The sequence below is a fragment of the Podarcis filfolensis genome, assembly GCF_964270895.1.
Source record: "Podarcis filfolensis genome assembly, chromosome: 14".
Taxonomy (NCBI): domain Eukaryota; kingdom Metazoa; phylum Chordata; class Lepidosauria; order Squamata; family Lacertidae; genus Podarcis; species Podarcis filfolensis.
The window spans coordinates 46,126,172-46,140,473 of record NC_139616.1 but is presented as its reverse complement, the minus strand read 5'-3'; the positions used below and the strand labels follow the sequence as shown (position 1 = coordinate 46,140,473).

At 50.5% G+C, this 14,302-nt stretch overlaps 1 protein-coding gene and 1 long non-coding RNA gene across 7 annotated transcripts in view; one reads left to right on the top strand and one right to left on the bottom strand.

Annotated features, from left to right (window-relative positions):
- The window catches only part of LOC310749297, a 193,288-nt gene that overhangs the window by 105,792 nt on the left and 73,194 nt on the right, over positions 1-14,302 (bottom strand). The gene's annotated exons all lie outside the window — the stretch shown is intronic.
- LLGL1 (LLGL scribble cell polarity complex component 1) overlaps positions 1-14,302 on the top strand; it is a 78,861-nt gene that overhangs the window by 48,678 nt on the left and 15,881 nt on the right. For 3 of the 6 annotated variants that reach the window (XM_083585589.1, XM_083585594.1, XM_083585593.1), the window contains exons 3-12: positions 15-96; positions 689-819; positions 4,945-5,103; positions 5,470-5,632; positions 6,166-6,301; positions 6,787-6,841; positions 7,058-7,212; positions 8,422-8,639; positions 9,241-9,311; positions 13,379-13,532. In XM_083585589.1, coding sequence (XP_083441715.1) covers positions 15-96; positions 689-819; positions 4,945-5,103; positions 5,470-5,632; positions 6,166-6,301; positions 6,787-6,841; positions 7,058-7,212; positions 8,422-8,639; positions 9,241-9,311; positions 13,379-13,532 — 1,324 coding nt within the window. The remainder of the gene's footprint in view (positions 1-14; positions 97-688; positions 820-4,944; positions 5,104-5,469; positions 5,633-6,165; positions 6,302-6,786; positions 6,842-7,057; positions 7,213-8,421; positions 8,640-9,240; positions 9,312-13,378; positions 13,533-14,302) is intronic. The other 3 variants (XM_083585590.1, XM_083585592.1, XM_083585591.1) reach the window with 3 other exon arrangements.

Here is a 14,302-nt window from a genome sequence, read left to right as displayed (position 1 = left end):
TGTGCTTGCCTCAGATACGGAGCTCCTGGCGTGGAGTTTACAGGCCTACATAGGGAAACGGCGACGGTCACCCAGATGCACTTTCTACCTGGACAGGTAAAAGAATGGCAACTTTTGCTCCCACCTTGATGCTGCTTGCAGTTTGATACCCCCTGCCTATAGGTATTAGGCAGCCACCTGCATTGTATTGTTTTTGACCTCGTTGGGAACTTTTCGCGTTGGGGGGGGGGGTTGGTGCAAAGTCAAAACACTGAAACGGCAGAGCAGGCCAGTTTCTCAAAGACAATAGAGAATAATAGTGCCTGTCTTGTATCTCAGGTTCTACAAATGCTAGGAACTTAATTGGAGTGCCGTTAAAGAGGGGAGAGGCAGCAAAAAGCCCAGAAGAGAATTGTGGTGCCCAACTTAAGATGGCTTTAAAAGAAGATTAGACAAATCAGTGTCTAATGGCTGTTAGCGGCTACTAGCCGTAAGGGCTGTGCTCTGCCAACACGGTCAGCGGTGCTTTCTAACACCAGTTGCAGGAACTTGCCCTTGTGCTCGGATCCTGCTTGTAGACTTGCCACAGACATCTGGTTGGCTGCTGTGAAAAGAGGGTGCTGGCGTATAAATGGGCCATTGGCCTGAGCTAGCCAGCTTATCTTCTGTTCTTAACTACACACTTAGATGGTTTTCCTTTCTTTTCCAGGGCCGGCTGCTGTCTCTCCTTGACGACAACACCCTCCACCTCTGGGAGATTTACCAGAAAGATGGCTACTCTCACTTGGAGGAGACCCATAGCTATGTCCTCCCCGGACGTCCAGGGTTCGACACCGCTAAGTACTCATTGCTTGCTTGCCTCGTTTTTCCTCCTTTTTGGGGCGCTGTGGGTTCTTGGGAGATGATCCCCTGCGAAGATGCAGGGACCGCTTTAGCGATCTCATAGATTACTCAGCATCTAGAGGATCTCTCCTTTCCTTCTTAGCCGCCACCTGCCTTCCTGCTTCGTAAGCTGTCTCCCAGTGCCGGCTCTGCTGTTAGACAAAGCGAGGCAGCTCCTAAGCTCCCCAAGATCATTCGCCTCTGTTGAGAGTTGGGCTGGACGATACCTGTTTTTCAACATTGCGATATATCACCAGCTAAACATCGCAATATACATTCGTACCTTGGTTTTCAAACAGCTTAGTTCTCAAACGTTTTGGCTCCCGAACGCTGCAAACCTGGAAGTGAGTGTTCCAGTTTGCGAACTATTTTTGGAAGCCAAACGTCTGACAGGGCTGCTCTTTGGTTTCTGAACATTTTGGAAGTCGAATGGACTTCCGGAACGGATTCCGTTCAACTTCTGTGGTACGACTGTACTGATATCTAAGGGTGGAGCTATGTAGAGATTTTGGCTGGCTTTCCTTGCATCGTGATTTTTGCATAGCACACACAATCACATTATGATTCGTGATGTATTGCCAGGTCAAAAATTATGAAACAGTTATCACGATATGGATTTTAATTGTTTTTGGACGATATATCGCCCAGCCCTAGTTGAGAGTATATGCTACATGGCCACCCCCCAGTCTCCAAACTATCTGTGGGTGCAGTGGGGACGGCTGTCCCATCAACAGTGGCCAAGTGAGACGTCTCTTCCAGTCCGATTGGACTCTGTACATGGAATACAGATGAGGCATCATTGTGTCCTTTGCCTTGGGTGGTGGCAGAACTGCCTTGGCCCAGTATACCCGAAGAAGCGTCTCCATCCACATCGTTCAGCCTGGACACTGAGGTCTAGCTCATAGGGTCTTCTGGTGGTTCCCTTGCTGCGAGAAGCGAGGTTACAGGGAACCAGGCATAGGGCCTTCTCGGTGGTGGCACCCACCCATCAGACGTCAAGGAAATAAACAACTACAGTCGTACCTCTACTTACGTATCCCTCTGGATATGGAATCTTTGGGTTATGGCCACGGCAAACCCGGAAGTGTATACTTCCGGGTTTCACCGCACATGCATGCGCAGAAGCGCTCAATTGCGCTGCACATGTGCGCAGAAGCGCACCTCTATTTACATAATTTTCAGGGTGCGAACAGACCCCCGGAACAAATTAAGTTCATATCTGGAGGGTCCACTGTACCTGACTTTTAGAAGACATCTGAAGGCAACTCTGTTTAGGGAAGTTTTTAATGTTCGATGTTTTATCGTGTTTTTAATATTCTGTTGGGAGCCGCCCAGATGGGCAGGTTATAAATTAATTATAATTATTATTCTTAATTATTATTTGTGCAAGACCTGCTCCTGTCATGGCAAAATTAGAGGGCAGAGATGAGAACAGGCAAATCGAAATAATAGTAGTAGTAGCAGTAGTAGTAGCAGCGAAATTCTACCCCGCCACTCTGGGCGGCTTACCGTATGTATTAAAACATAGTGAAACATCAAACATTAAAAACTTCCAGAAACAAGGCTGCCTTCAGATGTCTTCTAAAAGTGGCATAGCTCTTTTATCTCTTTGACATCTGAAGGGAGGGTGTTCCACATGGAGGGCGCCACTACCGAGATGGAAGCAAGACAGTTGAGCTTTTGTGCAGAGGTAAATTTCAGACGCTGTTGTCTAAACCACTGAGCCTCTTGGGCTTGCCGATCAGAAGGTCGGCGGTTCGAATCCCCATGACGGGGTGAGCTCCCATTGCTCGGTCCCAGATCCTGCCAACCTAGCAGTTCCAAAGCACCTCAAAGTGCAAGTAGATAAATAGGTACCGCTCCAGCAGGAAGGTAAACGGCGTTTCCGTGCGCTGCTCTGGTTCGCCAGAAGTGGCTTAGTCATGCTGGCCACATGACCCGGAAGCTGTACACCGGCTCCCTCGGCCAGTAAAGCGAGATGAGCGCCGCAACCCCAGAGTCGGCCACAACTGGACCTAATGGTCAGGGGTCCCTTTACCTTTACCTTAAATTTCAGACAGAGCTGCCATCAAGGAGACCTATGGTGGTAGAATGTCTGCCTTGTTGAATCCCAGGGTCAATCCCCAGCCTCCCCTTCTACCTTGGAGAGCTGCTGCCAGCTAGTGCAGGCAGTATAAGGCCTCTTCCTGTGTCCAAAACCCAATGCTCTGGGAACAAGCAAGGATTTGTCAAGCCCATTCCAGCTTCTGCTCTTACTCCTCATGTGCTAGGGAGCCGCAAAAAGGACTAGCCGCTTGCCACGTGCGGTGACTTTGCACCCTTCGCTGGCGCCTGCTTCCCTCTCCTGGTTTTGTCTCCCAACATCTGTAAGCTTGCATCTCTCGCAAGCAGGTGTCGCCGCTTCTCTGTGGTCTTTGCTTTTCGGGTCCGAGGCTCTGAGCTGGCGGCGTGGCTTTAAAAGCGCATCACGGGAGAGGGAAGAAGAGCAGCTTTCTCTCGGGCTCCTCTGCTTGGGTGTGCAGCCTGTCAATCTTCTTTAAACAGCAGCCTGGTGGCGGTGGGTGGACAGCATTTGCCACTGGTGCACAGACTTTCTCCTTGAAATGCGTTGGCTCTTTTGGGGGTGTTGACTATTCAGATTGGTTTCCCATTTGTGGGTGCGTGCAGTCTAGGACGGTGGTTTTCCAGCCGTGTTTCTGCCTTCAGAAATGCGAAACTAGCTTCCCAAGCCATCAGAATCTCAGGAGATTGCAGGGCACAGGGGGTCTCCGTGCTTGGCTTTGACCAGGCATAGGCAAACTTGGCCCTCCAGCTGTTTTGGGACTACAAGTCCCATGATCCCTAGCTAACAGGACCAGTGGTCAGGGATGATGGGAATTGTAGTCCCAAAACATAGTTTGCCTATTCCTGGCTTTGACCATTGCAGTGGAAAGACCCCAAGGACTCAGGTGTAGTGCCCCACACAAAAGGAGCGGGTGCTTTTTATTTTTATTTGCAAAAATGTCTGTGCTGTGAACATCAACAATAAAGCTGCATTTGCAAAACTAGTACAGGGGTCTCCCGGGCACTGTGCGTAAACATGAAATCGCCTATACAGTTGTACCTTGGTTTTCGAACAGCTTAGTTCTCGAACGTTTTGGCTCCCGAATGCCGCAAACCCGGAAGTGACTGTTCTGGTTTGCAAACTATTTTTGGAAGCCAAACGTCCAAAGCGGCTTCCATGGGTTCCATGGCTTCTTGCAGCCAATCAGAAGCCACACTTTGGTTTCCAAATGTTTTGGAAGTCAAACAGACTTCCGGAATGGATTCCATTCGACTTCCGAGGTACGACTGTAGTGGACAACACCATCTAAAAAGCCAAACTCCACCAAAAATCAATAAAAATCTCCCGAAGTCCACCGCAGTCACTCTCTCCAAACCTCTTTTTCTCAAACTCCCAACTTTCCACAGGCTTCAAAGGTCGGTGTAAAGGCTCACGGCTTTGCAGTTGCAAAGGCTGCTGGGATTGCTATCCGTTTTCCTTCTCTTTTGGGGCCATTTTTACAGCCCCCCCCCATTTTAGGGGCCATTTTTGCTCTTTTCATGCCTTTGTGCTGTTTAAATAGATTTATTTAATTATTCCCTGGCACCGCACAGGAGACAAATGCACGTGGGTGGGGAGACACCTATATAAGCTGCAACACCAATCAGTAGAAGGGTCTCAGGATAGCTGGATCCCTCCTTAGGGAAAGCCTGGGTGAGCAGATGACTCTTCTGCAGGTGCCTAAACGTCAGCACTGTAAGTGCCTGCCTGTTCTTTCTGGGAACACATTTGAAAGGGCTGGTGCCACCACCCTTAAGGCCCTGGTCTTTGTGGGCGCAAGACAAATCTCGGGGGCAAGCAGCCTTAACTGAGAGCACCTCTCCCTAGGATTGAAATGACAGGGCAGGGGTGTGAGGACGCAAGGCATTCCTGGAGGTAACTTTGGAACTCGCTTCCTTGGCAAATGCCCACGGCGAGAGGGTGTTCCAGAACACCTTGGAAAACCATTGGCCTGGCGACTGAGCAAGGCTGTCTCCTGATCGCTCTCTTCTTCCTGACAGCTCCCCTCCCAGCATCACCCGGGTGACGGTCATCTTGCTGCGGTCAAGCTGTGACGTGGCCTACCTCGGCACGGAAGGGGGTGGCATCTACTTCCTGGAACTTCCCGGCTTGACGCTGCAGGAGGACAGGACTCTGTACCAAGACGAAGTCCTGCAGAGGTGAGCTCGCCCCGGCGATGCATCCGAAAGGGTGGGGAGTGCAGTTCTCAGAGGGGAAAGGAAACAGGGTTCTTTCCTAACGACTCTTAGCACCTTTAACAAACTACAGCTCCCAGAATTCCTTGGGGGGAGCCATGACTGCTTGAAGTGGCATCATAGTGCTTCAAATGTATGGTACGGATGCGGCCTAAGTCGAAGTATGAGACTTCTTACCGCACATTAGTGTAATGTACCATGTTCATATGGTGTGTTTGTTTTTTAAGCGATAAAAATATTTGAAAAGAAGTGTTTGGGCTTGAGGACCCACAGGGTTCCTTCCATGCCTGAAATTCTATTGTTCTCCATCCCTGACTTTTTATCCTGCAGCGTCCCCGAAGACTACCGATGTGGGAAGGCGCTTGGTCCGGTGGAATCTCTGCAGGAACACCCCAAAGATCCTGCCAAGATCCTGATTGGCTACAGCAGAGGCTTGATGGTTCTTTGGGACGGAAGCACGAGGGAAGCTGAGCACCTCTTTCTGGGCAACCAGGTAACTCTCTTCCCCCCCGTTTTTGGGAATTTTAAAAATATCCCGTCTTTCTAAGGAGCTCAAGCTGGCATCCGTGCTTCTCCCCAATCTCATTTAATCTCCACCACAACCCTGCGAGGTAGGCTAGAGGCAGTTTCTGGCCCCCAAGGCCATGCCCAATGAACTTCGTGGCTGAGTGGGAGATTTGAACCCGGGTCTCCCAGGTCCCTGGCTAATTAACATTCTATGTCCTTTTAAATGGGGGTGGGGGAGGGGTTACTGTTTTGTTCTTGCACTTATTGCGTATTTTTCGTTCTTGTTTTGTATTTTTACGCTGGCTGTTCTTCATCTGAAGATCTCAGGGTGGCATGCAGATTAAATAAATAAAATATACGAATAATAAAATGCCGAAGACCCGCCCCCCTGCTCTAACACGTTCTCTCCCCCACTGCACTGACCGTTCTGTTGTCCAGAGGCCTTTTTGCCCTTCCCTCTCTCTCTCTCTGTGTCCCAAATGCGTCAGGCCTCACGTTTTGGGTTTCCGTCTTTTGCAGCAGCTGGAGAGCCTCGGATGGGAGCGGAGCGGCCAGACGGTTGTGAGTTCTCACAGCGACGGAGGCTACGCCGTGTGGCCGGTGACAGGCAGCTCCCCAAAGACCCTGCAGCCGGCCACCTCCACTATCCCTTATGGTGAGGCTAATGGCTATAGGGCCTCTAACTGCACTTGGTCCAGGCTCCACATCCAGGGATCTTTTAAAAAAGGGGGAAACCCTCCCTGATGCACATGTCAAAATCACTTCTCTCCTAACTGTGGTGGAAAAGTGGAGAAAGACTGTGACTCGTGCAATTTGATGTTTTGCTTTGTTGGGAGCCGCCGCATCCTCCTACTCCTTTTGCCTGTCCTAAGCCCTACTAGTGTTCTCATATAGGTCCCACATTCTGGTATTGTTTGTGAGGAAGGAGGGGAAAAAACACCCCTTGGTATTTTCATTGTTGTTGCTGCTGCTGCTGCTGCTGCTGAGTGTGGCTAGCCCAAAGGGGCTTTGCAAGCATCAGTGGCCTCAAGAAGAGGTTGCAATTGGGGGGTTGTGACGAAATGTGAGCCAGGTCTTTTTCTTCTGCTTGCGTCTTACAAAGCGAGAACGTCACTCCATAATCTTCCTCTCCCGTTCTAGGTCCGTTCCCGTGCAAAGCTATCAACAAGATTGTCTGGCAGACGTGCGACACAGGGTAGGTCTCATGTCTGGATTAAGAGTAGATTTTACCCCTTGTTTGTGCACATCCCGTGCCCTTGGATTTTGCAACCTGTGCGATATTAACGTCCTCCTGGCTTCTTTTCGCTTACGGAGCTTTTCTTTTGCGATGGGTCGACGTAGGGGGACTCAGAGGACGTTGAAGTTGCGTGGCCTTGTTGCCTGACTCCTGTTTCTAACTCCCATCCTATAGGAGCCCCTACATCATCTTCAGTGGGGGAATGCCCAGGGCCAGTTATGGAGACAGGCACTGCGTCACCATCCTGCAAGGACAGACCTTGGTCACCCTGGATTTCACGTCGCGTGTCATCGACTTCTTCACCGTGTGCAACACAGAGGTAGAGGAGGGTAAATACCTTTTGATATTTTCAAACATCTCTCTGTCCCGCGAGGATATGTTTAGACAACAGCAGCCAATCTGATTTGTTGCATGTATATATCTCGACTTCCCTACAAAGAGCTCAAAGGTGACCTGCCTGCTTCTCCCCTCCTCCCCCTGCTTCCCCCTTGTTTTTATCCTCACCACAACAACCTTGCGTGGTAGGCTGGCTCGAGAGACAGCACCTGTCCCTAGGCCACCCAGTGTGCTTCATGACCCAGTGGGGATTTGAACCCTGGTCTCCCCAGCATCCTAGTCTAGTGCTAATTTACAAATCTGCAGCGTGACCACGTTTGAAGTACGGTGTGCCATTCTGGTTGCCCCATCTTAAAAAAAGGGTATTGGCGCTTTTAGAGAAAAGATGAAAAACCACCATAGAAGTTCATAAAATGATGCAGTGGTACCTCGCTTCAGGTTACAGACTCCGCTAACCCAGAAATAGTGCTTCAGGTTAAGAACTTTGCTTCAGGATAAGAACAGAAATCATGCTCCGGTGGCGCGGTGGCAAGAGGAGGCCCCATTAGCTAAAGTGGTGCTTCAGGTTAAGAACAGTTTCAGGTTAAGAACGGACCTCCGGAACGAATTAAGTACTTAACCCGAGGTACCACTGTACGTGACCCGGAAAAAGTGGGCAGAGAAAAAAGTGTTTCCCCTTTTTTTTACAACACTAGAATTTGGGGACCCCCCGTGAAGCTGAACGTTGGCAGATTCAGGAAACATGAAAGAAAAGACTCCTTCACTCAGCATGTGGTTAAACTGTGGAACTCTCTCCCACTGGAGGCAGCTGCCAACTTGGATAGAAATAGGACTAGACAAATTCATGGCTTATTAGCCAGGATGGCTCTGCTCTGTCTTCACTGTCGGAGGCAGCAATGCTGGAAACCACAGGAGGAGACAGAAAGCTCTTGTGCTCCTGTTCTGCTTGCGGGGTTTCCCAGTGATCCACTATGAGAACAGGATGCTGGACTTGATGGGCCATTAGCCCAATCCAGTGGGCTCTTCTCAGGTGCTTAACCACTGCACCACACAGACAAGAACTCCGTCGGTCTCTCCCTCTCTGTTTCCTCCATCTCTGCCTCTGTTCCTAAGTGGTCCCCTCTCCTTTCCTCCTCGGTCCCCCCCAAAGTCGATCTGTCCTGACGCATCTTAACAGGTGCTTTCCTCTCTCTCCCTTCCAGAGTTCGACAACCCAACCGCCTTGGTGGTCCTGGTGGAGGAGGAGCTGGTGGTCATTGACCTGCAGACGCCCGGCTGGCCCACCATTCCTGCCCCGTACCTGGCCCCGCTCCACTCCTCGGCCATCACCTGCTCCTACCACATCTCCAACATCCCCCTGAAGCTGTGGGAGAGGATCATCAGCGCAGGAGAAGACCAGAGCCCTCGCCTCTCCTTTGTGGTGAGTTGGCACACGGACATCCCTGTTTAGGGAAGCTTTTAATGTTTAACAGACTACTGTGTTTTAATACTTTGTTGGAAGCCACCCGGAGTGGCTGGGGAAACCCAGCCAGATGGGCGGGGTATAAATAATAAATTATTATTATGATTATTATCATTAAAGCAACCTCACACCTTTGACCCTCTTGCATCATGGCCAGAGGGGGGTCTCGCTTCCTTTGATGACCCCCTCCCCCAAAAGAAACATGGAGCTGTGCCTAAAGGTAAAGGGACCCCTGACCATTAGGTCCAGTCGTGGCTGACTCTGGGGTTGCAGCGCTCATCTCGCTTTACTGGCCGAGGGAGCCGGCGTGCAGCTTCCGGGTCATGTGGCCAGCAGGACTAAGCCACTTCTGGCGAACCAGAGCAGCGCACGGAAACGCTGTTTACCTTCCCCCTGGACCTAATGGTCAGGGGTCCCTTTACCTTTACCTTACTACTACTACTACTACTACTACTACTACTAACAACAACAACAACAACAACAATAATAATACAAGGGCCTTTGCACTCTTTGGCCACAGTTCTCTTTTCCCACGTTTGTCTCCATCTCTCTCTCTTAGCAGAACTGGCCCATCAACGGAGGAAGGAGCCTCTCACAGGAACCCACCCAACGGGGGCTTCTCTTGACCGGGTGAGTTGTGTTTTGGTTTCTCCCCAGGCTGTCCTTCTCCCATGTAATGTTGTTTGTGCCGAGTGTGAATTTCTTTGCATTGGGAGGCAGAAGGCAGCTGAGGCAGGACGCTGGGGAGCATCCTTCTTCCAAGCTGGGGGCCCGTCAGGTGGTGTTCAGCTGCCATCAGCACCTGCCAGTGTGGTGCTGGCTAGAGCTGTGGTCCAGCAGTTTCTGGAGGGCGCCAGCTCTGCAAGATTGGGGAAGGGCCACAACTCGGTCGCTAAACATCTGCCTTGCTTGCAGGAAGTCCCAGGTTCAGTTCCCAATAGCTTCTCCTGTTAGGGCTGGGAGCGACTCCATCTGAAATCTTGGAGAGGTGCCGCCAATCAGTGTATAGACCTGGGTTTCCCGAATTTGGATCTCCAGCTGCTTTAGGACTACAATTCCCATCATCCCTGGCCACTGGTCCTGCTAGCTAGGGATGATGGGAGTTGTAGTCCAACAACAGCTGGAGACTGAATTTAAATAGAGGGAGTGTTAGATCATACTCTTTTTTAAATATATAATAAGCAATTCATTTTTATTGCAGTTTATCTGCTTTCGGACCAATTTAAACAGCTTGAGATTTCTTACGTTGCTCAGGTCCCCTCTGCACTTTGCGTCTTCATTTTATTTGGGGTTGGTTTTTTTTTTTACAATTATACATCACTATTAATAATAATAGTAAGAAAACACCTAACAGTTTATAACAGTGATGCACAAAATCATACAGCAAAAACCATGTAAAAATGTTATAGTTTGAAATCAGCTAACCGTCAGGGACAGATGCATTCTTAACTGACGGAACAGAAGAGCTTTCAGCAGTTTTAAGAAGTTGGAATGCAAGGTGCACCTTGTGTATAAAGCAGGCATAGGCAATCTCAGCCCTCCAGATGTTCTGGGACTACAGTTCCCATCATCCCTGACCACTGGTCCTGTTAGCTAGGGAACATGGGAGTTGTAGTCCGAAAACATCTGGAGGGCCGAGTTTGCCTACGCCTGCCATATAGCATCGTCCAGTTTCTGGAAGCGCAAATTTGGAACAGGAAGAGTCCCCCCCCTTGGATGTAGTGAGAATCCCGCCCCCCCTTCACTTCTTTTGCTTTGGCTGCCTGGCAAGAATGCATCAGTTGTCCTTGCTGAGGGCTTCCCCTCTCATTCTCCTCGCCTTCCTTCCCTCTTGGCAACTCCTGAGCTGCTTGGTGTCAAACGTTACGTGGTCCAGTCTTCACTTTCCCCCTTGGGGAGCGCAGCCAAGGTTTCGCTAGCCAGAGGCAGCAGATGTTCAGGCCCAAGCGGAGGCTTCAAAGGCAGGGAAGTCGGAGCAAGCCGGCCAGATCCTGGCTCGCAGCCAACCTGCGGTGGTCTCTCTGGGTAGGAAGCGGCCCTTTCAGTTCTCACATGAGCCATGAGTTGGGGTCTTTTGGCTACCACACAAAAGCCGTTATTCTCTCTGCCTTCCCACCTGTGAAATGGGGATAATTGGTGCATCCTACCTTACAGGCATGCTTAAAGGTAAAGGTACCCCTGCCCGTACGGGCCAGTCGTGTCCGACTCTAGGGTTGTGTGCCCATCTCACTTAAGAGGCCGGGTCCAGCACTGTCCGGAGACACTTCCGGGTCACGTGGCCAGCGTGACGAAGCTGCTCTGGCGAGCCAGCACCAGCGCAGCACACGGAAACGCCGTTTACCTTCCCGCTCTAAAGCGGTCCCTATTTATCTACTTGCACTTAGGAGTGCTTTCGAACTGCTAGGTGGGCAGGAGCTGGGACCGAAAGACGGGAGCTCACCCCGCCGCGGGGATTTGAACCGCCGACCATGCGATCGGCAAGCCCTAGGCGCTGCGCTGAGGTTTTACCCACAGCGCCACCCGCGTCCCACAGGCATGCTTAGGCCATAATAAACAAAGTGCTTCTTACAACTGAAATGTGCAATGAGTCACTTGTTACGGGTTCTTTTTTCCTGGTTGAGATAGCAGAGTGAGGGGGAGAAGACCAGGGAAATCTATTCCAAAGGGGTGGTTTCTCCTCCCTGTATTTTCTTTCTCCCTCCCAACCGCCGCATTTCCCCTCGTCATGTGGAAGGGACTGTTATAAAGCCCTTCGAGTCGCCGTTGCCAAAACCAATTGCAACCTGATCTCGTTTTCTTAACTCGCTCTCTTTTTCTCTCGCCCGCCAAGGGCAATCTGGTAATATTTGGCATCTGCACCTCCCAAATTCCTCCAGCGTGCAGAAATAATAAAAAACTGGACTTTTCAGGTTTTGCTTTCGAGGGGCAAAGGAAGAAGTCGGGGAGGAATCAGATGATTGGAAAAGTGTGTTTGCCAAAAGATTGCGTCTCCTCTCTGCGCAGGGCAGAGTTTGGTTTCATAGTAGGGGGGTGAGTTAGCAGAGCTGAATATATTAGCTGTAATACTGTCAAGGACAGAGTTGTGAACATATCGGCACCCCCAGATTCTTGCAGCCGGAATATTTTGTGGGGAAATCACTTTTCTTCTGCCAATGAGGTCATTTGTGCACCAATCTGCAGGGCATGTGGGGTGGGTGTGTTGTTGATGCTGAATCACATCAGCTGTCATCCTTGACCACCGTTAATGCTGGCTGGACCTGATGCGAATTGTAGTGCGGCAGTACATGTTGAGCCAAAGGTTAGCCACAACTGGCCTAGGCATCAGATGAGAGTCTGTAGTCTGTCCCTGCGCAGGAGAAGAAGAGTGTGCACTTTATCCCTTGCCATTTGTAAAATAATAATAATCATAAAAATGCTTCTGGCAACAGGTTCTGCTAGGTTGTGCTACAATAAGCATGCACACCAGGTGTGGGGGGGGGGGACCTCTGGCCCCGCAAGCATTACTGAGCTTCCACTCCCAGCACTCCACTCCCAGCAAACATGCCCAGGGATGATCGGAGTTGTAGTTCAGCAGCGCCTGGAGGCCAAAAGGTTCCACGCAGCTGAAACAAGTTGCAAGTACTAGTTACAGGTAGGTAGCCGTGTTGGTCTGCCATCGTCAAAACAAAATAAATAAATTCCTTCCAGTTGCACCTTAGAAACCAGCTAAGTTTGTTATTGGTATGAACTTTTGTGTGCATGCACACTTCTTCAGATACAAAGTGTGCATATTTGAAGAAGTGTGCATGCACACGAAAGCTCATACCAATAACAAACTTAGTTGGTCTCTAAGGTGCTACTGGAAGGAATTTTTTTAAGTTGCAAGTATTCTGCCTTGTGGGATATCTTTGGGAGAAGCAAAGGCTAAGGCAGTGGTGTCCACACTTTTTTCAAAGAGGGCCAGATGTGATGAAGTGAAGGGCCGTGAGGGGCGGCCAAAGGGTTGAACTTGTTGAGCTTTTTTTGGGAATTTAAGCCCAGGAGATGAACTGCCTCAGGGTCTGGATTGAACCGACCGGCAGGCTGGATTAGGCCCCCAAAATGGACTTTGGACATGCCTGGGCTAAGGAGTCAACCCTACACAAATCCGGAGCGGAGTCCCTAAGGCAGTTGGATGGCACCTTGTATGCTTCCTTCCAGCAACTCCTGCAGCCCAAGCTGGTGCCAAACATATTACTCTGCTTTCTTTTGGACCCCATCAGCGAGGCCGGGGGGGGGGGAGGCTTGACATCTGTGCTGCCCAGGACCTCCTTACATACTGTCCAAGCTTGCACCCTGGGGAGGTCACTTGGCTGCTGCTAACACAGCACTTTGCCTTCACCCTCGGAGGCACACTCCATTGCCTCTTGAGACAGATGCCGACAAATTCCTTCTCGGAACCCAAGCTAAGAGAGTCCCAGGTCAGAACACGAGAAGCTGTGGGAGCAGGCCTATCTAGTTCATCTTCCAGTTCTCACAAGTGCCTCAGCTCCGGGGATTCACCAGTGGCAAGAGGGCTCTTGTGGGGTCTCAGGCCTTGCTTGTGGGTTTCCCAAAACGGGCATCTGGTTGGCCACTGAGAGAACAGGAGGCTGGCCTGACCCAGCAAGTCTCTTCTCACAATCTTAGGGATATTTTTCACAACTGGCCTTTGCCAAAAACAACTTTTCTCTCCACAGTCATGAAGACGGCACGGTCCGGTTCTGGGACGCTTCGGGAGTCTCCCTCAAGCCGCTGTACAAGCTGGGCACGGCCAACATTTTCCAGACGGACTGTGAGCACAACGACAGCCTGAACCAGTCTTGCGAAGAGGACTGGCCGCCCTTCCGGAAGGTAACAACCCCCTCCCTCCAAATGCCTTTGGGTGGGGGGCTCTTTGTTCATTAGGGCAGAGTGACTCCTCTTGCCTCACAGTAGCTCTGTGTCTCTTGAGCTGTGCGGTTCAACAGGTAGAGATAGAGATCTTCCCATTGCCTTCCACCCCCATCGTTCAGCCCGGACACTGAGGTCCAGCTCCAATGACCTTCTGGCGGTTCCCTCCCTGTGAGAAGTGAGGTTACAGGGAACCAGGCAGAGAGGGCCTTCTCGGTGGTGGCACCCGCCCTGTGGAACACCCTCCCCTCAGATGTCAAGGAGATAAATAATTATACGAGCTTCGGAAGACATCTGAAGACAGCCCTGTATTGGGACGTTTTTAATGTTTGATGTTTTAGTGTGCTCTTTTATCTGTTGGGAGCCACCCAGAGGGGCTGGGGCAACCCAGTCAGATGGGCAGGACACAAACAACAACAACAACATTAACAAAACAAACAAACAAACAACAATTGTTACTGTTACCTTGCTTGAAGGAGAAATCTTTTTTTTATGCCTGCAGTCCAATAGCAGGTTACCAGTAAGTCCCTCTTCCCAGGGAGTTCTGGGAATTGTAGCTCTTTCAGAGGAATGGGGTGTGTATGTCTCTGCTCCCTTAACAAACTATAGCTCCCAGGGTTCTTTGGGGAAACTGACGGCTCTTGCAAGTGGTAGGGTACGGCTTTGAATGCACAGTGCTGATGGAGCCTCAGAGTAGAGAAACAGCTTGCTCTGTGTTGATTTCTGCTACG